The sequence below is a fragment of the Helianthus annuus genome, chromosome 13 (assembly GCF_002127325.2).
Source record: "Helianthus annuus cultivar XRQ/B chromosome 13, HanXRQr2.0-SUNRISE, whole genome shotgun sequence".
NCBI classification, from domain to species: domain Eukaryota; kingdom Viridiplantae; phylum Streptophyta; class Magnoliopsida; order Asterales; family Asteraceae; genus Helianthus; species Helianthus annuus.
Window position 1 is genome coordinate 70,904,797 of NC_035445.2, and position 22,048 is coordinate 70,926,844.

Here is a 22,048-nt window from a genome sequence, read left to right on the forward strand (position 1 = left end):
TAGGTGGTAATAGTAATTACCGTTGTAACTTATATGTTTGTCGTATAGGCGTTGGTATTATTTTGGGTTCGACAAAGTTCGTAAATATTATTTTTACTCTAAAAATAATATTTATACATTCTCACAAAATAATCATAAACAGTGTTGTGAAAGATATATTTATCGAATAAATATTTATCACGTTTAGTTTTTGTGAAAACCCCACCTCCGAATATTTGTAAATAAAGTCATGGCGAAATATATTTTGTAAACATTTCAAAAATAACTCTAACACTTGTAAATAATTCTAAGTGTTAGATTTTTAGAAAAATTTCGCCAGAGTTTCCCCTGTAACTGGAGGTGGCCACGCTTTCAAGCGTATCATTTTCTTTTACAAAATCATTCCAACAATTTCTTCAAATCAACCAATCAATTTCCAACACATTAAACTAGTTTCAACACATTAACTCGTAGACTAGTATGTAAAATCACATTATTACATGAACTTGTAGTTTTTCTAAAACTATTGTGTAGATCTCGTTATATTTAGTGGATCTATATATATAATAGTTTAGTCTTGTAAAAACCCCGTTTTTAGAACAAATCACTCTTTACAACTTCCCGACAATTTTTGTAAAAATTGTTATTTTGTCGGATCTTTCGTTTCACAAGTGTTCATACACTTGTAGTTTATAAAAATCACCTTTGTAAACATGTTATCCAACTTATATAAAAACATGATTTTCTCGACACTTGGTTCTACGAATGTACCACTTGTACATACGTAGATCGGCTTGTTTTAAATACTATTTTACATGTCAAAACACTTTTACACAAGTTCATGTTTCCTGTGTGGTGGAGTTTCACCTTTTAACCCTTTTACAAAAGAAACAAGTGTATGTCAAGATTCGGGATCTTAACAAAGTCGGGTTAAACGATGATAAGAGCCACCACATCGTAGATCGGGCCTCAACAATCAACATATTCAAATACTACGACATTTACACAAGACATGACCTTTTATCCAACGATTTTCATGTTTTAGTAGACTTTTTAGATTCAAAAGGTGGGTTACCGACTTTTAACCGTTAAAAATCCTTTTAACCACTTTAGATACGTTCAAGAGTGAGTTTTAAACAATATACCTCTAGCTCGGGGCTAGGGAAGAATCTAGTCGAAAATGGCGTGGATAAAAGCAACGTAGCGAGGTCCTTCCACTTCCGTTTGCTCCAAGCTCCGTTGTAGGTGACCCTTAAGACTTGTATGGACTTGGAATTGCAAGATGGAAGCTCGAAAATATGGTGGGTGCTAAGGGGGTGTTCGGCCGAAGGTGGGGGAGCAAGAGGGAGGATAGTGTGTTGGTGTTTTGAGTGTGTAATCTCTTGTGTGCATTGTGAGGGTTTTATAGACAAAATTAGGATTATCGTCCAACGGATTTCATGCTTTCTAGATATTAGGCAAAAGCAATAAAATATTAAAAAGAATTCGGGCCTTGTCTCCCCTTTAGGTGGCCGATTGTAATGGGGGGGGGGTACCCGGTTCAATTCCAACTAAACAGTTAGTGTTTAGTTACGTTCACCAAGTTAGTTTAGAGTTTAACTCCGTTAGTTAAGTGTTGCGTTATAAAGCGGGTGTTAGGGTAATCAGGGACCCTAACTGGCTCAGAAAAATACTAATAATATTTCTGGCAATATTTTTATGTTCCGGGTATAGTCCGGTTGTTCAGTTGGATAGTAATCCGTTAAAGTGCTTAAGTAATCCTTTAAGCGTCGTAAATAATATTTTTAGCGACACAATTTATTCTGCAAAGTGTCAGGAATATTTTCCTCATGCTTTGGCACTTTATTAATTAGCTAGAAGCTAGTATGTTGACAGAAGTGCTGTGTTTTGTGCTTAGAGTACGTTTTAGGCACATCCAATCTCTGTATCTTATTCCTAGAGACGTAATTATACAACCCTTGTATCCTTACACACACTTTGGGTGTAGTGAAATATTTCTGGCTCATACAGGCCTTTAGAGGCAGTGTCTGCCTGATGCTGGCTATATCAGCATGTCAAATAGGTTATCCGTTCAAATGCTACTGTGCTTTTGTGCATCATGTTTGTCACTAAAGTTCAGTAAATAAGTAATGTAGTGACGGAAAAATCAAAGTATGATGCAGATATGTACAAGTATCAAAAATCAAGTAGCAGTTTATCATAAATCTCAGTTAAGTAATTAGGCATCATTTTTGGGTTAATTAAGTCGTACGGATACCTGGTTTTGTGAGGGTTGTCACATTGGCCAACCATCTTGGATACTTGACCTCTCTAATCATACATGCCCGGAGCAATTTCTCTACCTCTTCCTGGATAATGGCATTTCTTTCCGGTGCATACTTCCTCCTTTTTTGATGGATTGGTTTAAATGACCTGTCAATGCCAAGTTTATGAGTGATAATATCCTTAGATATACCTGTCATATCCTCATGCTTCCATGCAAAGGTAGTTTTCCACCTTTTGAGGAAGGATACGAGGTCTTCTTTCATTTTGCCAAGGATCCCTGATCCGATATAGATCTTGGATTCAGGATCATCAGGATCCATGAGGATTTCTACCACATCCTGCTCTCTTGCCTCCAAGACATCCCTTGGAGGATACTTTGATTGCTATTGCTCCTTTGACTTCGGGGCTGGTTTCAGCGATGAAGTGTAACAGTTCTTAGCCTCCTGCTGATCACTATCAATCTTGACTATTCCCCAAGGACTAGGGAGCTTCACACATTGATGGTAGGTAGATGGGACTGCCTTCATATCGTGTATCTAGGGCCTGCCAAGGATAACATTACAACAAGATAAACAGTCAATAACACAAAATTTTTGATAAGAATGTAGGCCTTCGATGTATATTGGGAGTTTAATGTCCCCCAGGGTATTCTTAGTTTCGCCACTGAATCCCACGAGCACGGAGGATCTTGGTATGTATCTGATTCAGGGATACCCATCTTCTTTAGAATATCAAGCTGGATAATGTTCACTGAACTTCCTCCGTCAATAAGGATCCCGCGGACAAAATGGTTAGAAATGAAAAGAGTAATAACTAAACCATCGTGATGAGGATCCTGGATATCAACACGATCATCCTCATCAAAGGTTATGACTTTTCCTTCGGAGACACTTGATGTTCGAATGGGTCTTTCTCCATTATCCATTTTGGTTTCCTTTGCATGCCTTTTAGCTGCTGAGAAGGATGTGCCATAAATGTCCGATCCTCCAGAAATAAAGTTAACTACTTGTGCATCTGCTGGAGGGGCCGGAGCTTTCTCGGGGATCCTTTCAGGATCCTGAGTCCTTGACTTTTTTCTCCCCAATAATTCTTTCAAATGCCCCTTGCTCAACAAGTATCCAATTTCCTTTCTTAGTGTAATGCATTCTTCTGTGAGATGCCCAAAATCTTCATGGTATGCACACCACTTTGATTTATCTTTGGTTGCAGCTGGCCTGTCATTCTTCCTGGGCCATCTAGCTTTATCACCTAGGTTCTGCATCGCAAGGATTAGTTCATTGTTATCAACAGAAAAACAATATTCAGAAATTGGAGGATAATCCTCATCATCCTCTTCTTGATCAACAGCATGCACGTTCTGGTTATCAGATCTGTTATAGGATCTGAACTTGTTGTTCCTGAACAAGGATCCTTGCTTCTCTTGCTTTGAGGATCCTGCTAATCTCTCCTGGATCCTCTTATCATCCTCTAGCCGGATGAACTTGAGTGTCTGGGTTCTTACCTCATCTAGGTTCCTGCATGGTGTCATAACAAGGTCATCATAGAACAATGAATCCCTAAGCAATCCCATTTTGAAGGCCTCAACAGCCGTGGCTATATCCAGGTTGGGAATGTCTAAGGATTCTTTACTAAATTTGGTAATGTAATCCCTTAATGATTCATTATGACCCTGGGTTATCCTGTATAAATCACTAGTTAAACGTTCAAATTTTCTACTACAAGAAAGCTGATTATTAAACAGGTTAACTAGATTAGCAAATGAGGTAATAGAGTAGGGAAGAAGACTTAGCAGCCATTTAAGAGCCGATCCTGTGAGAGTGGATCCGAATCCTTTGCATAGGAATGCTTCCTTTAACCTTTCTGGGATTGGATTGATCTCCATCCTCTCCTTGTATTGTGCTATGTGTTCTTCAGGATCCGTCGAACCATCATACAGCTTCATGGTTGGCACATGGAACCTTTTGGGTATCTCAGCATCACAGATCGGTGGTGCAAAACGAGATATCTTATGGCTTCCATCTGCGATCTCTGGGATGGGTTTGACCACTCCTGGAACACTTGATATCATATCCTTCAACTTTTGCAACTCTTTGGCCATGGCATGGTTGATACCTGTATCCTGCATGAATCCATGGTTAGTGGTAAGAGAATTATTAAGAGTGTTACCTCCCACCGGGTTCAAATTAGGAACACCGGATGTGAATCCATATTGTTGAGACTCTGGAATGATCGAAGGACCAGTAGAAGCAATGGTCTGCATCGGAATAAAATCTCCCTGATGGACATCTGAACTTCCTGTTTGCAAACTCCTTAAGGATCCTGGCATCTGGGAGGATCCTTGAAACTGGGATGATCCTGGGACAAAGGAGGATCCTTGAACCTGGGATGATCCTGGAACGAAGGAGGATCCTTGAACCTGGGATGATCCTGGAACAAAGGAGGATCCTTGAACCTGGGATGATCTTGGAACAAAGGAAGATCCTTGAACCTGGGATGATCCTGGAACAAAGGAGGATCCTTGAACCTGGGATGATCCTGGAAACGGCCAGAACCCCTCAATCTGCTGCGCTCCTGAGTGTCCTCCCGAACTCGTGAAGGATCCCATATGCTGAGGATAGGATCCTGTTGGCTGGAAATATGAGCCTGATGCCTGAGTCACTGTTGTTGATCCGTAGTGCACTCCTTTTGGTCCATCCACATATTTTACATCTGGAACCACTGATGGCTGAGAAGTAATCACCGGAGTATCAAAATTCAAGGATCTGGGCACCAACGGGGAATGATCCTCTGCCGTTCTCTTTTGTTTCTTGAGATCTCCGATTTCCTTGAGAATCCTTTCGTTGGTCTTATCCTGCTGCTGTGTATGATCCTTCATCTGCAAAATCAAAGTAAACATGTCACTAGTAGTAGGAGTGTAAGAAGCAAAAGAAGTTGGAGGTTTGGAGAAAATGGGAGTTGGTTTCTTCTCAGCATTTTTCTGAGATCCAGCAGGTGGTGGAGGCAAAGGTGGAATGCCCTGAGATGAATTGACCGCAGATATTGCAGTAGAGGTATTCTTCAATGATGAAGCCATGTACTTGTATGCAATGAACCAGAATGATCACCAACAGAAAAACTTCTTAGGAATGAAGCACCAATTGCCCCACGGTGGGCGCCAAACTGTTTTGGTCAAAAATCTGATGAGGATAATGCAACCAAACTCTTAGTTATGGGGAATGATGCTTGAAATGAGGAACAATGATAAGGATCACTTCAATGTAAATTGCACAAACGACACAAGGATTTATACGAGGAAAAAGCCCTTGATCAATGAATGATCTCCGGCATAAAAAACCTCGGGTGATGGAAACTACCGATCACCAAGCTCAAATTAATCAATAAATGTTTACAACTTCGGATAGTAACGAGCTAGGTACAAGGATCACTATGGTAAAGTGTGTAAAAGTGTGTGAAAACTGTTAAGTGTTTGTCGAATGCTTCAAGAGTGTAGTTGTACGAGAGTGGGTGTAGCTGAAAATGGCTAAGTTTCTAATTACTAGCTTGTTACCCCTTTTAAAAATAGAAGTTAACTATGCTAACAAACTATCCGACTTTTGTGCCATGCTCCCACGTTCTCCACAACGTCCATTTCCAGTCAAACGTGTGCGAAATACCCGTGGAATATTCCATAGCAACGTTGCCAAGACCAGGTTAAGCTTGTTACTCCTGCAAAACAATACGAAATTTAAACAAACAATCGTTAGTATGAGAATCCTTAAGCTGATCCATGATCCTGAAGCTCTTCTGAGGATCATTACCTGTCACAGAAGTAAGGATCATTGTTAGGATAACAAGTAAGGATCATAGGTCATTAAAAATCCTGCCCTAACAGTGATGATAGTGATTTCGGATTTGTAATTAAAAATGTTTTGTATGTTGAGAGAGAAATATGATTGAGAGACTAGTTTGTGTTTTTTTGTTTAAATATATTTAAAATATAATGGTAAACCCACATGTGCAAGACACATGCCTGACTTAACTAAAAATTTAACCAGGTTAAGGTCAAAGGACCTATGGTGTAATAGGTTTTCTAAATAAAGGACTGCGACTGTAATTATTGAAGTTAAAAGTCATCCATTGCAATCTTATACAAACATAAAGGACGAAAAGTGTAATTTACCCTTGGATATATAATTACCTCAATTATTGGTAAAATTTATAACAAACATAGAAAAAAAGTAAAATAAAATAAAACAAAACCGTGTATTTATACTTTTTTTTAAATATTAGATATTACATCTAATTAGAAAAAAAAAAGAACTGAAATAGATGCTAAATGAGAGTTTAGAAAGAAAAAGAAAAACACAATTAAAATTTTGAGAGTTTAGAAAGAAAAAGAAAAACACAATTAAAATTTTGAGAGTTTAGAAAGAAAAAGAAAAACACAATTAAAATTTTTATGGAGGTCATGCCACCCTTGACAAATGACAATGACTTTGACTTGCCTTATTTTCAAAAAGAAAACACTTCCATGGCACACATGTATTTCAAACAGAAATAAACCAGTGATGTTGATAAGTTGGATAGAGTTTACGATAGTAGAAGATTATAGGTTGAATTCTAATGGTGTGTAAGTTTAACCATTTAAAAAAAAATTATATAACACATGAGACCATCTATATTCGTTACTTTTTGGGCTTTTTTTTAACAAAACGCCCCACCACGCCCCTGTTGACGCCCCTGTGGGCGTTTTTGTACCCAAATTCAGTTGGAGCGTGCTTTATTCCACACCTTGGTTCATTAGGTTTGGCCAATCATCCTTCATCTTCCTTTTGTTTATCCAATAAGAGTTTTTGATGTTTTTTTATTTAATTTTATTACACATCTTTTAACATAATGCCCCACACCCCCACTACACTCATTTTAGAAAACGCCCATAATGCCCCATTGCTGACTGGGCTGCCACATGACGCAAAACGTTCAAGGGCATTACCACTATACATGATCTGAGCCTTTATAACATTTAAATAAAAGGCCAAAGTTTGTACTCCAAGCGCTCTGCTTGATTTCCTCATCTCTTCATATAAGTGTAAAAGCCTATACGACCACAAGGTGTGGGTTTGGGAAACCCACTCGACAATGCGGTAGGTAAAGGTAAGCGTTTGCTTCCATTGCCGAGAAGATGAAGCCTTTGGTGGTGGGGCTCATTTCAACATTGGCCAATCACATATTTAGTTAGGTTTTTTTTTATTGGTTGTGGTATGAGAAACATATGCATTTCCTATGATTTGACAAGTTGTAGCAAGTAAGAGGCAAGCAATGGTGAAATATGATGTGCCGCTAAAATGGAGGAAAAAGGTAATATTGTGACAAGTGCGACATGTGATGCAAACATTCCTTGTGGCCTAAAAACTTGGGTTTTCAATCGAAATACCAAATTTAACAAAAAAGAAAAGAAAAAAACTAGTCTCGTTTTCATTTTATGTTTCGGGCATCAGCAACGTGTTCAGACAACACAATTTGTTATCATGGTCTAAAACCAATTGCCTAGAGCCAAAAACATACAAATGCCAAACACGATCTAAAACCAAAATAGTTACAACATAACAATTAACAAATTATCTTAAGCTAGCTACAAATTCCAAAATGTCCAACTATTCTTTTGAACGGTACTTTTGAACTAGCAATATTGGTTCCAGTTGTCCTCTTGATCAAACGATCAATTTCTAATTCTTACTTATATAATACAGATAAAATACCTAATATATAACTCCAAAATTCATTTGATATATATTGCAGGGAGATTAATTTCACATATAATGTAACCGGGTTTTACAATCGGGTCGCTTAACTAATATAAGCCAACAAAGGGTTATGCCATCGAGGTTTGCAATCAGGGCCGACTCAACCTATTTTGAGGCCCAAAGCGAAATAAAACTTGAGGCCCTTTTCGAATAATTTAAACATTTTTAAACAAAGAACTTTGTAAGTTAGATTTTGATTTGACATAGAAATGTAAGAAGCAATTAACAAAACATAAAAAAGGAGGAACATAATTGTAGTTTGTACCTATGATTTCCCTTCTCTTTGATTCACTGTTAATAATCACGGAACAAACCAACATTAATAGTTATTGTGTTGTGTTTGAAAGATGAATTTCAACTTTGAAAAAATAGTTTCAAACGAAACTCCACTATGCCACCCCAAGTGACCTTACAGTTATATCTCTTCAAGAGGCTTGTCCCCTTCAAAAAACCCAAAAAAAATATCAAAATTAAAAAACCATACTCAAGAATCGAACCTGTGTCTTAACAATGTCACGTTGGGATCATTACCACTACACTACACTACAATAGCATTTGTTGCGTATTTCATCAAATTTATTATTAATATCCATATTGAATTCGTATATATATATTTTTTAAATGGAGGCCCAAAGCCCTCGCTTTACTTAAATGACCCATGGGCCGGCCCTGTTTGCAACAAAGCACTCCTTCAAACCGATTGAGGATTCTAGTCCATGGTAGACATCGATGTGTATTTATAAGCAGGTCAAGAGAGTTTGTGAGCTAGCGGTTCAACAAAAACTAACATAGCCCAGTTTTACGACGCGGTCCCTTAAGTAATATAACCTGAATATTGTTGGGAAAAATCTGACATTTGGCCATAGGGTGTATTTTAACATCTAGAGTGTTAACAATGACATGGCATGTTAACTAACATTGCAAACAACTCCTTTCTTGTGTTAAAGGACATTAAATGGGTTGTGTGTTAACATGTTAACCCAATGTTAAGAGATTGAATTAATTATTCTTTTCTTTTTTAGACCAAAAACCACTAAAAGATAGGATTAGATGAAGTTAATGGAATTAAACCATTTCCTTGGAGTTAGGCAAAGTGAAACGGGGAAAAAAGGTTGATATGGCACTTAGATGGAGTTAAAATAGGTTAAAGTATACCCAAAGGCCTTATTACACTTAACCCGATTCTTTAGATGGAGCCTAACACTATAAAATGCAATATACTTATAAACCACTCAATGAGTTGTTTACCAACACCTGGTACAAGTTTGATCCATTTTCTTCCTTTAGTTTTTGTTTTTATCAAATTCACTACTTTAAACATCAATATCACATCCATTTTATCTCTTTCTTGGACATATCTTACCACCACCGCCACCATGACCACCACTTTCACCACCATAATCATCACTGCCACTGCCACCACCATAATCATCACTGCCACCATGACGACCACTGTCACCACCATCAATGCCACCATGACCACCACCGTGTCCGCCACTTTCACCATCACCAATGCCACCATGACCGCCACCTTCACCACCATGGCCTTCACCGTTATTGCACCATCATAACCACCACCACCACCACCACCACCATGACCACCACCTCACCCAATGCCACCATGACCTCCTACAGTCCTATTCCCCCACGTCTAACAACAGGATTCACTCCACTTTCACCTATAAAGTTTTTGTGTCCAGATCTTCTAAAAAAGGAGAAAATCAACAAAATAAACATATCGGTAGAAAAAGTTATCAAAATAAACATTGAATTTTAGCCTTTACGTAAACAAACATATCCAAAAAAAAATTAATCAAGAGAACAAATAAGCACGCTGGCTAAGACGGTACAAAAGATATTGAAATAGACATATCCAAAACAATTAGGCCCCACAAAAGACCTTGAAAAGTACAATGGTGTTCACAAAAAAACAATAAAGATAATCTACGTGTAAAACGTGAGCTAAATTTAGCTGACAACTAAAATTTAGCCAACCAATTTTAGCCATCATCTAAAAACTCATGTTAAGTTTTAGATTGAATTTGGTTTCGATACCTAAATACCTTTTGGCTGGTGTCAACCAATAGCGCTATTATCGTTACCTCGGGCTATGTCTTGTAGAATGCACACGCTGTGTGGGTTTTGTTTTCTTATGGTTAAATGTATATTGGTAGGCTCCATGTTTTGTAAATAAAGTCTCTGCACCAGTCATTCTTCATCCGGGGTCAGCCTTCTCGCAAACGCGTGATCCTTGAAAAATTCTGCAGGCTCATGGTTATAATTGTTTTTCTTCTCCGCTATGCTCCAATTGCCACTACTTGCGTCTAATTTCCCTATCAGACTAAAAGGACAGCCAACCTTTTTGCTACAAGAACGCCGAACTGTTGCTTTAATTTTGGGTTCGCCTCCACGATCGCATTGCAACCATATCTTCGTTGTCCTTGCTGATGAACCTTCGTCTTTTGTATCGTTCGTTGGGTCACAATGACGTAACCTTTCGCAACTTCTCTTTTGCAAACCCAATTCTTCAACTCTTCAAGAGACCCAAATACCTAAAACAACGGTACACTAGAATTATGTATGTTGGTTGAATTAAATAGAAATTCACATAAATCAAATTGATATATTAATTTGTGGAAAAAAAAAATAAAAAAAAAAACTCGGGTTGAACATCGGGCTCGGGTTAATATGTATGACACAATTTTTGGGTATGTATGAAATTTCGGGTCGGGTCCGGGTTTGGGTCGGGTCATACATTTTCTAGTTTTTTCATACCTAATAAACGTAAGTGACGGTTAAGTCATGCCTTTTCTTTTGTTTTCTGGTCATTAGCACTTCCTCTTTAGCACCTTTGTCGTCGTCAACACCTTCCTCCTTGTCGTGATCACATTTCTCGAAGTATATTACGCCTTCCTCGACTTCGTTATCATTTTCCTTAAAGTCCTTAGCACCTTCCTTGTACTCTAACTTCTGTTGGTTTTCCTTATACGAATGGTAAGTCCCGTATTCGTGTTGCGGATAACTTTGAGCGACGTAATATGGTTCCACCTCATCTACTAACAACTGGTTCAAATCAGGCAACACGGGACGCACACCCACGTCATCACAACAAAGCAGGAACACAACCTCCTCCTCACCTCGATCAACGTCGGATAACCAAACGCTTTCGGAGACGTATGTCTGATTCGAATCTTCCCCAAAAACATAACCAATGTCCAAGACGACATCTTTATGCTTCACGGTTTGATCGGACGTTTTTATTTGTGAATTTTCATCATTATTTTGTGAGTTTTCAACATTTGAATGAAATAGTTCCCGTATGCCCGGATTAATAAAATATTCTCGGACGATAACTCGCGTGTAGGTCAATGAGCGCATATAGGAGTCACCTTTTCAGACTTTTCAGTCTGAACTCGCTGTATGTCAGTATTTACACCTTAAATTCCTCGCACATCGTACCTGTACGTCGCTCATAGGGCAATGAGAGGCGTACATGGTTTAATGCTACAACTATCACCTTCTTATACGCCACTCATAGGGCAATGAAAGGCGTATATATTCACTTTTTCTAACGCATTTAATGCTTTCGAACCTTATACTCCCCTAATAGCCCTATACGCTGCTTCTGGGGGGATGTGCACCTAATTTTGGGGGATTTATCAATACCCTCACCCATTCAAAATCATATTTTTATATATGTCACAACAGGGTCGGAACTAATGGACACCCGGCCAGAGCACGGGCTACGGCTCAACCCCATATTCGCAGTGTATTTTTTTCGATTTTATATATTAGGATACCCCTAAAGATATATGAGGATACCCCTAAAAATATAAGACCTGAAATTAGTAGTTAGCCCAAATAATAAGTTTCATAATCATTAGGCCCAAATTATAATAAAGCACAGTGTAATTCAATTACCCATTGATTAAGGATATGAAAACCAAACGTCGCAGGAGGCCAGGAGGTCGCAGACGCAGATTGTCGAAGAAGGGATCTTGATTCCCAAATGTCACACGCACAGAAACTGAACGCCTGAACCTGAACTGCCAAACAATCGCACATATGCACCTACAGTGGCTTGGAGCAGCCTAACGGATCTTCGCACAATCGTCGCACACAGACGAAGTATGTGAGTTTTATTATCCTCTATATCTGATTTTTGATACCTGTGTGATTGATTTTTTGAACGTTCGATATCTGAATGTTCAATATATGTCTATTTGATTTTGATAATTTGATTTCTTGACTTCTTGTATGATTGTATGAATGTATTATGGATTGTATGATAATGTTATAGAATTCTAGTTTAGACGTTCAGTAATAACTAGTAGGTAGTTTGTAATTTAATTTGTATATTTGTCATTTGTTACTAGGTTTTAAGAGTTTATTTTTGTTGTTAAACTAGGGAGTAGGGAAGATGAAACCACAATCTAACAAACTAGCTCTTATTAGGAACTTTTTCAGAAGAAAATTTGAGGAACTTGATGAAAATCGGGTTGATACAAGTCTGAATGATACAAATCCGAATGAAACAACTCCGAATGTTGATAATGATAATATTGATGCAAGTCCGATCAAAAAATTAAAAATAAACCTAGCCCAATCTAAAACCTAAAAGCTTATTGCCAATATTAATTTATAAAGCTTAGCCCAAATGTGAAATGCTCAATATTGATTCGTTAACCTAAATACTAATAAGATGAAAAAAAAAAAACTAGTTTATAAAATTTAATTCAGTAAGGCCTAAGGGTCTTTTTTGGCTCGTCCAGAGCACTTGAATTTTCAGTATCGGCCCTGCCCCGCAATGTAGGTAAAAAAATTCCGTTCTATAAATGCACAGTAAAAAAAATTGGGATACCCCTTAATATTTCTTCTAGTTCCGCCAGTGTATCAGAACTCGTATTGCTAAAGTTTATTTGACATGAAGAGAGAGCGCAGCCGGTAAGATTAGATATAATTAACATGAAGAGAGAGCGCAGCCAGTAAGATTAGATGTAACATATGACTGAAACAAAAAATAATATTGTTATTCAGTTGAACTCTATTATTCTATGAGATTGTCTGGTTGTCCACATGTCTCGATCCTTGAAACTCTGAAAGCCATATTCAAATTATAATAATATTCTTCCCCAATCCTTATAAATACCAAACTATCATTTCTTCTTCTTCTTCTTCACTCCAATTCATTAACAATATGGCCATGACAAACACTAAAGCAGCTGCACTAGCAGTTGGGTTCATCTTCTTGAACCTTACTTGTGTTCTTGGTGGTCTTCAGTATGGGTTCTATGATGGCAAGTGTGAAACTTCAGATGTTGAAGCCATCGTTAGAAACACGGTCTTCTCCGAGTTCCTCGTGGATCAAACAATCGCTCCTGCGCTGATTCGCATGCACTTCCATGATTGCTTTGTTAATGTAAGTATTTTCCAATATCATGCATGCATGCATGCATGCAAAAAAGTTTCATAAAACCCTAACTAATCATTTTAAATTTGTATGGATTAAATAATTTAAATTTAAAAGGGTTGTGATGCATCGATTCTACTTGACGGACACAACGCCGAAAAAACTGCACCGCCAAATTTAAGCGTTAGAGGTTTTGATGTGATTGATGCTGCAAAAGCCGCGGTTGAGGGGGTGTGCCCAGGGGTGGTTTCTTGTGCTGATATAATTGCTATAGCTACAAGAGACGTTGTTGCCTTGGTAAGTATAACAATGCATCTTATTATAGTTAATTTTGTCAGTTTAATTATATATTAACTATGAAAATTATGTTAATGTAGAGTGGTGGAGGTAGATATACTGTCCAAACAGGAAGAAGGGATGGACTTGTGTCTCTTGCCGAAAATACTATAGTACTCCCTGCTCCTAATGCGTCCGTGTCAAGCGCGATTCATACTTTTGCGAGCAAAGGACTCACCGCCACCGACATGGTCTATCTTTCTGGTAATTGTTTTACTGAGTTCTTATCTCATGTATTATAAATTTCCATCAATAGTTACCACTAGAGGTGGCAAGATGGGCATGTTGTATGAGTTGAGTAGTTAGCCAAAATGGGGTCAGATCGAAACATATTATACACTGGATGTGTCAAAATGGGCTGGGTCCGATTCGTTGACCTAAAATTTTATTTTTTTATATGGTATACTATTTTTTATACTTCTAGGTAGTCTAGAAAAATTATAAGCGTTTGAAAACCGGTTAATCTCTTAACATCATGTACATAGTTAGATAGTTAGAATTATTATTAAGTAGCGGTTACAAAGTACGAGGACCAGAAGTGACAAAATGGAAGTTGAAAACTACCTCAATAACCGAATGGATGTGTCTCTACACACACACACCATTTCGAATCGGTACAAGGAAAAGAAGAAGAAGACGCGACGGTTGGAACGAGTGGACAAGATTCAACACACCTCTTCAAGATTCAATCTCAACCACATATCCAAGAGACGTGTCCTTTCACGAAGAGACGCAACTATTCACTCGTACCCGTAGGAAACTATAAATAGGGATAGTTAGATTCATTTGTACTTGTTCATTACATTCGAAATCAATTGTATATACTCTCAATCGATATTGTATACATTCGGTTATTATCAAGTTATTCAAGTTGTTGTTATTCAAGTTATTCACGCTCATTTAGAGATCAAGATCCAAGTTCGGGCCAACAAATTGGTATCAGAGCATCAGGCTCTAGGCGTGGGAATCGCAAGGCATCGCAGGGAATTCGCGATCAGGTTTCAATTTCGTTTAAATTCGCAAAAGTTTCATTTCAGAATTTTATTTTCGGTTCTAGGAAAGTCGGTCGAACCGAACGGTTAGGAATCTAGGGTTCGTTTGTTTTTGATTCCGGGGTTATAGTGCGAATTAGTTTGATTTTGGTTATTTGGTTATTACACGATTCGGGTAATCGGGGTTGTTGAGATATATTGAAACCAAAAGAAAGTTTATTAGAAGTGAAGATTATTCGGCAGGAAGATATGGCAGGATCATCCGGGCAAAGTCCGATAAATGGAAATTCTCTTTCCCAGTTTCAGTGTCCGATTCTGAAACCAACAAACTATACGGTTTGGGCTATTCGTATCAAGACGATTCTTGAAGCGAATGGTTTGTGGGAAACGATTGAACCGGCAGAAAATGCAACGGTAGACACTAAGAAAGATAAGTCTGCCATTGCATATCTGTTTCAAGCAATACCAGAAGACGTTGTATTGCAAGTCGCAAGTTGTAAAACTGCAAAGGAGATTTGGGAAAATCTAAAGATTAGACACGTTGGCGTTGATCGGGTACAAAAGCGCGTATGCACACGCTAATGTCAGAATTTGAATTGTTGCAAATGAGGGATGACGACACTATTGATTCGTTTACCGCAAAGATTAATAGTATCGTTACCCGAGCAACTGAAGTAGGAACGACAATGAGTCAACCGACTCTAGTACGCAAACTCTTAAATGGCGTACCAGATAAGTTTACTCAAATCGTTGCCTCTATGGAACAATACTCCGATCTAGAAACCATGACGCTACAGGAAGCGGTCGGAAGACTAAAGACGTATGAAGAACGTCTCAAGTTAAAGAAAGGAAGTCAAGGAGAAAGCCAAGATAGGCTTATGTTTACACATCAGGATAACACCAGAGGAAGGCAATCTGGAAACCGCGGTCGTGGTAGATTTAACCAGACGCGTGGCAATTGGCGTAACAACGGAAATAGGCAAAGTCCCAGAAACGAAGGATCTACATCAAGACCTAGAAATGAGAATTCTAGAAATTGGAGGAAGTTTGCAAGAACCGACCTAAGTAAAATCCAATGTTTTAAGTGTCAAAAGTTTGGACACTACAAGAAGGACTGTTCAGAGAAAGACGATGTACAAGAACATTCAAACCTCGTCGAGGAAGACGAAGCACCCGTATTATTAATGACAATACAAGAAGAAAATGTTCAAGAAAGGGCTCTGCTAAACGAGGAACATATAAAACCGACAAGTTATGCCTCAGACAATGAAAATCTATGGTACTTAGACAACGGGGCCAGCAACCACATGACAGGAGTGCGAAGTCACTTCAAGGAATTAGATGAAACTGTGACAGGGCAAGTACGATTCGGTGATGGGTCACACGTAGAAATTAAAGGCAAAGGTTCAATAGTACTGGAATGTCTGAACCAAGAACAAAAGATTGTTTCACAAGTATACTACATTCCAAGTCTGAAAACCAATATATTGAGCCTCGGACAACTTACAGAAATCGGTTGCAAAGTGGTTATGGACGGAGATTTACTTACTATCCGAGATCGAAATAGAAAGCTACTAATGCGAGTCAAGAGAATGAAGAACAGGCTGTACAAAGTCAAACTGAAAACGGGAAAACCAATCTGCTTACTATCAAAGACCGAAGACACAGCATGGTTATGGCACGCAAGGTTAGGCCACTTACACTTCGACGCTATTAAGGAAATGACTCGTAAGAACTTGGTACATGGAGTTCCCCAAATAAGTCATGCTAGTCAAGTCTGTGACGCATGCTTATTAGGAAAGCATAGTAGGGCACCATTTCCAAATCAGGCAAAGTTCAGATCTTTAAAACCTCTGGACTTAGTCTATGGAGATTTGTGTGGTCCTATAACTCCACCAACACATGCTGGGAAGAAGTATATATTCTTACTTGTAGACGACTGTACTCGCTACATGTGGGCATATTTACTAATTTCCAAGGATCAAGCATTCGAAACATTTAAGGAGTTCAAAGAAAAGGTGGAAAAGGAAGCGCAGACCAAGTTAAAAATGCTAAGAACGGATAGAGGAGGTGAATTCACATCGGCTGAATTCAACAAGTATTGCAAAACCAACGGCATAGCAAGACAGCTTACAGCACCATATTCCCCACAGCAAAATGGAGTAGTGGAAAGAAGAAACAGGACGATGTTGTCAACTACTCGCAGTATGCTAAAGGCAATGAACATGCCACAGAACTTTTGGGGTGAAGCAATACGACACGCGATATACGTACTAAACAGGGTTCCGACAAAAGCCCTGGTGAACAAGACACCATATGAAGCACTAAAAGGAAGGAAGCCAAATTTAGAACACTTGAAGATTTTTGGCTGCACTGCTTACGCTAAGGTACTACCACTTCAACAAAAGAAGTTAGATGATAGAAGTGCACCTATGGTTTACCTTGGAATAGAAGAAGGATCAAAAGCATACAGATTATATGATCCAGCAAAGAACAAGATATGTGTCAGTAGAGATGTAAAGTTCATGGAAGGTCAACCATGGAACTGGAATAGTTATATGGAGACGGTAGATTCAGGGAATCCCGAATGGACAAACTTTGTCATTCAAGAAGATGACGTACCACCAGAATTAGAAGAAAATGAGCCAAGTAGTCCAGGTAGTAGCGGGCCACATCATGACGATTCAGGAGTAGATCAGACAGAGGAACCAGACTCCTATGTAACCCCGCCAGCACATTCGTACAATCAGAACTCAGCAGGAAATACAAGCAATCTATCAAGTGGAGGTCCATCCACTTCTGAAAGTATAACGGAGAGTATCAGTGACACTCCAGTAAGATTAAGAAGTCTCGAAGACCTGTATGAAGAGACAGAAGAAATTCAACTAGATCCACATGAATTATTACTCGCTAAAGAAGAACCAAGGAATTACAAGGAAGCATCTAGTGACAGAAAGTGGATTGAAGCAATGAAGGCTGAATTAGACTCAATAAACAAGAATAACACTTGGAATTTGACGGAGTTGCCAAGAGATCACAAAGCAATAGGTTTAAAGTGGGTATTCAAGACTAAGAAAGATGCAAACGGGAATATTGTCAGACATAAAGCAAGCTAGTTGCAAAAGGATATGTTCAGCAACACGGAATAGACTTTGACGAAGTCTTTGCACCAGTAGCACGTATGGAAACAGTACGACTAATGTTGGCTTTAGCAGCATATCAAGGTTGGGAGGTACATCATCTAGATGTGAAATCTGCATTCTTACACGGAGATCTCAAGGAGGAAGTCTATGTATCACAACCAGAAGGATTTATAAAGCCAGGAAATGAAGGAAAGATTTACAGACTATCAAAAGCACTGTATGGATTGAGACAAGCACCAAGAGCTTGGAATACGAAGTTAGATCAAACCCTAAAGTCACTTAACTTCAAGAAATGTACTTTAGAGAATGCAATCTATACAAGAACAAGGGAAGCCTCTACACTAATAGTTGGAGTCTATGTTGATGACTTGATAGTCACTGGAACATCAAAGAAGGAGATAGACATCTTCAAATCTCAGATGAAGAACAAATTTGATATGAGCGATCTAGGATTGCTAGCATACTATCTGGGAATAGAAGTGATTCAAGCAGGGGGTGAGATAGGCATCAAGCAGACAGGATATATCAACAAGATACTCAAAGACGCTGATATGTTATCCTGCAATGACACAAAGACACCCATGACTCCAGGAACTCAATTAACAAAGACTGAAGAAGGAGATCTAGTAGATGCAACACATTACAGAAGCCTGATAGGATCTCTCAGGTACTTATTGCATACAAGACCAGATCTATGTTACCCAGTCAGTTTACTCAGTAGATTCATGCAAGAACCAAAAGAACAACACCTGAAAGCAGTAAAGCAAATACTACGTTACATCAAAGGAACTAAAGAGCATGGAATCATCTACAGAAGACAAGGAGGATGTAAGATCACAGGTTATAGTGACAGTAGTTTTGGAGTTGATACAGACAAAGGAAAAGGAACAACTGGTCTGGTATTCTACTTTGGAGAATCACCTATAACCTGGTGTACACAGAAGCAACAGACAGTGGCACTATCATCATGCGAATCAGAATTCATGGCAGCCACTGCAGCAGCATGTCAAGCACTATGGCTTAAAAGATTGTTAAGTGAAATCACAGGCTGGAAGGAAGAGAAGATAACACTCAGAGTAGATAATGTTTCAGCAATAGCACTCATGAGAAACCCAGTCTTTCATGGAAGAAGCAAGCACATTGACACACGCTATCACTTCATAAGAGAATGCGTGGAAAACGAAGATATCACTGTGGAACACATAAGCGGAGAACTACAACGGGCAGATATACTAACAAAGGCACTAGCAAGGATCAAGTTTGCTACAATGAGGGAACTGCTCGGAATTCAAGATTTAAAGCAACTCATGGATGTTAGAGATTAAGGGGGTGAATGAAAACCGGTTAATCTCTTAACATCATGTACATAGTTAGATAGTTAGAATTATTATTAAGTAGCGGTTACAAAGTACGAGGACCAGAAGTGACAAAATGGAAGTTGAAAACTACCTCAATAACCGAATGGATGTGTCTCTACACACACACCATTTCGAATCGGTACAAGGAAAAGAAGAAGAAGACGCGACGGTTGGAACGAGTGGACAAGATTCAACACACCTCTTCAAGATTCAATCTCAACCACATATCCAAGAGACGTGTCCTTTCACGAAGAGACGCAACTATTCACTCGTACCCGTAGGAAACTATAAATAGGGATAGTTAGATTCATTTGTACTTGTTCATTACATTCGAAATCAATTGTATATACTCTCAATCGATATTGTATACATTCGGTTATTATCAAGTTATTCAAGTTGTTGTTATTCAAGTTATTCACGCTCATTTAGAGATCAAGATCCAAGTTCGGGCCAACAGCGTTTTTAGAAGTTTTTTTAACTTGTTTTGGTTTTTAGGGATTCTGCTACTGAAAGAGCAGACTCATTTTTTTGAGTTTTGTGATATGATGACTTCGCTTGCCACGTGAACATCTGATGGTGTTAGATTTTTTTAGGGTCTGTTACCCTTTGTAGGGAACTCCCTAAAAACCAAAACGCTTCCAAAAACCTTCTAAAACATTTATCATCTTGCTAAAACACCAAAAAATAAAATAGAATCATGATATAGTAGGTTTTAAAATTAAAATTAGAAATTTACAGTCACTTTTAACACGTTTGACTCACTATATTTTTTTTTACTTGTTAGAACGAGACACAAAATATCGACCCATTCATAAATAAACAAACCAAATTAAAGCTCTCACCTCTAGCCAACGCATAATTTTATGCTGATCGTTTGTTTTTTTATATAGGTGGTCACACTATTGGAGTCGCTCATTGTTCTTTATTTAAAGATCGTCTTTACAACTTCAATAACACCGGGGAACCAGACCCGACCATGGACTTAGGCCTGTTAACATGGCTGAGACTTGTATGTCCTCAAAATGCAACCGTTGATAGCACGGCAAACTTGGATCAAAACTCTTCAACCTCTTCAACTGTGGACAACTCTTTCTACACTCAGATTATGTTGCATAGGGGAGTTCTTCAATTTGATCAAGAATTAGCATTGGACCCATTGACCCAGTCAACAGTTGCAGCCATTGCTCATTCTGATGATTTTAACACCAAATTTGGTCAAGCCATGGTTAAGATGGGTGCGATCCAAGTTCTCACAGGAGAACAAGGACAGATAAGGAAATCATGCCGAGCAATCAACCTCTAACTTTGATTTCTTTAATTATTTTCTTGAAAAAAAGTCATTTAAGTTTCTTAATTTTCTTATGTCATTTTAGTATGAGGTATGGAGTGTCATTTCAGCTTGTTGCCATATTTCAAATAATGTATTTAAATATGTATCCAATAAAAAGTATTTTTGCAGTTTTTGCAAGGTTTGAGCTTTACCATAGAGAGCTTTTATATGGAAAATCACCCAAATGACCAATAAAATGACCTTCATTTTTGAAAATTTTAAATTAACCTTGACAAGTGTCCTTTGTCGCAACATATTTTCCATCTGCCGGAAGAGATGCATTCTCCTATGCCAAATGGAAATATGTTGTGGAAAATGGAAATCTAATGCACATGATAGATACTAGAGATCTATTGCGCCAGGTCAAAATCTTTTACACGAGCCCATTATGGGGTACGATGAAACAACTTATTTACCGAAAATAAGAAAAGTCAAAAAGATATATTAGTAAAAGAAAAAGTTAAGAGCTATTTACGAAAATAGCCATTGACTCATACCAATTACGAAAATAGCCATCTGAAGCGTCCATATACAGACTCATCAAGTATTTGATGTGTCTCCCAATAGAAAATGGACAAGTGGCATTTCAGTAATCGAAGCTTGCAGCCTTTTCAGATTCTTGTCTGCAAAGCGTCTAAAAGTCACTCCCAAACATATGCATCCTCTCCTTCTCTCTCTACTTTCTCTCTCTAAAAACGCACAGGTGGTTGAAGCAGGTGTATTCAGAGTGTGGTGACCTGCTTCAACCGCCATGAAAGTGGTGACCTGCTCCGATCAAGAACCTAAAAGCGCCCCATATGCTTGAAAGCGGTCAAGCCTGAAAGCGCCATGAAAGTTTGCACATTTCAAGAACCTGAAAGAACCTCTAGTTTTCCGGCGAATACTGCTCCGATCAAGCCTGAAAGCGGCCTCACTTGTAGCCTTCATGTTTCTAGAAAACGACCTAGAGATTGTTCAGATCTCAATACTCTGCTTTCGTTCTTTAACAGTCGGAATGTCAACTCCCCATTTTTCAAGGGTAGGAATGGCGGAAACCTGCAACTCGCCGGAAAAAATGGCGGAAACCTGCAACTCGTCGGAAAAAATGGCGGAAACCTGCAAATCGCAGGAAAAAATGGCGGAAACTTGCCCGACGCATCCCGTGCATGATGCCTCGCTCCAAGGACGCATCCCGTGCACTTTCAGACGCTTCAAGTTTTCAAGACGCATCCCGTGTACTTTCAGGCGCATCGGTCAGTGAATTATTTTCAAAGACGCATCCCGTGGACTTCAGACGCATCCCGCGCATTTGAATCCGTAATGCGCCTCTCCAAGGACGCATGAGGTGGCCAATTTCGTAAGTTAACACTATTATTGGCCAAATTCGTAATTTTCTCAAAAGTTAACGCTATTTTCTTTAAGGGAAAATCACCAAACTAGCCATTGACCAATCCACTTTTATAAATTAGCCAG

The 22,048-nt window shown here is 38.6% G+C and overlaps 2 protein-coding genes across 2 annotated transcripts; one reads left to right on the forward strand and one right to left on the reverse strand.

Moving 5' to 3' along the window:
- Window positions 1–8,442: 8,442 nt before the first annotated feature.
- On the reverse strand, window positions 8,443–11,405 carry LOC110901025 (keratin, type I cytoskeletal 9-like). The gene is made up of 5 exons (XM_022147880.2): window positions 10,812–11,405; window positions 10,386–10,579; window positions 9,677–9,732; window positions 9,391–9,558; window positions 8,443–8,468 (listed from the first exon to the last, which is right to left on the reverse strand). Exons 1-5 carry the CDS (start codon window positions 11,403–11,405, stop codon window positions 8,443–8,445), a joined length of 1,038 nt encoding a protein of 345 aa, XP_022003572.2.
- Window positions 11,406–13,224: 1,819 nt separating this feature from the next.
- LOC110901024 (peroxidase 60) lies at window positions 13,225–20,569 on the forward strand. The gene is made up of 4 exons (XM_022147879.1): window positions 13,225–13,446; window positions 13,555–13,734; window positions 13,815–13,977; window positions 20,157–20,569. The coding sequence occupies exons 1-4, from the start codon at window positions 13,225–13,227 to the stop codon at window positions 20,567–20,569; spliced, it is 978 nt and encodes a 325-aa protein (XP_022003571.1).
- The last annotated feature ends 1,479 nt before the right edge of the window (window positions 20,570–22,048 follow it).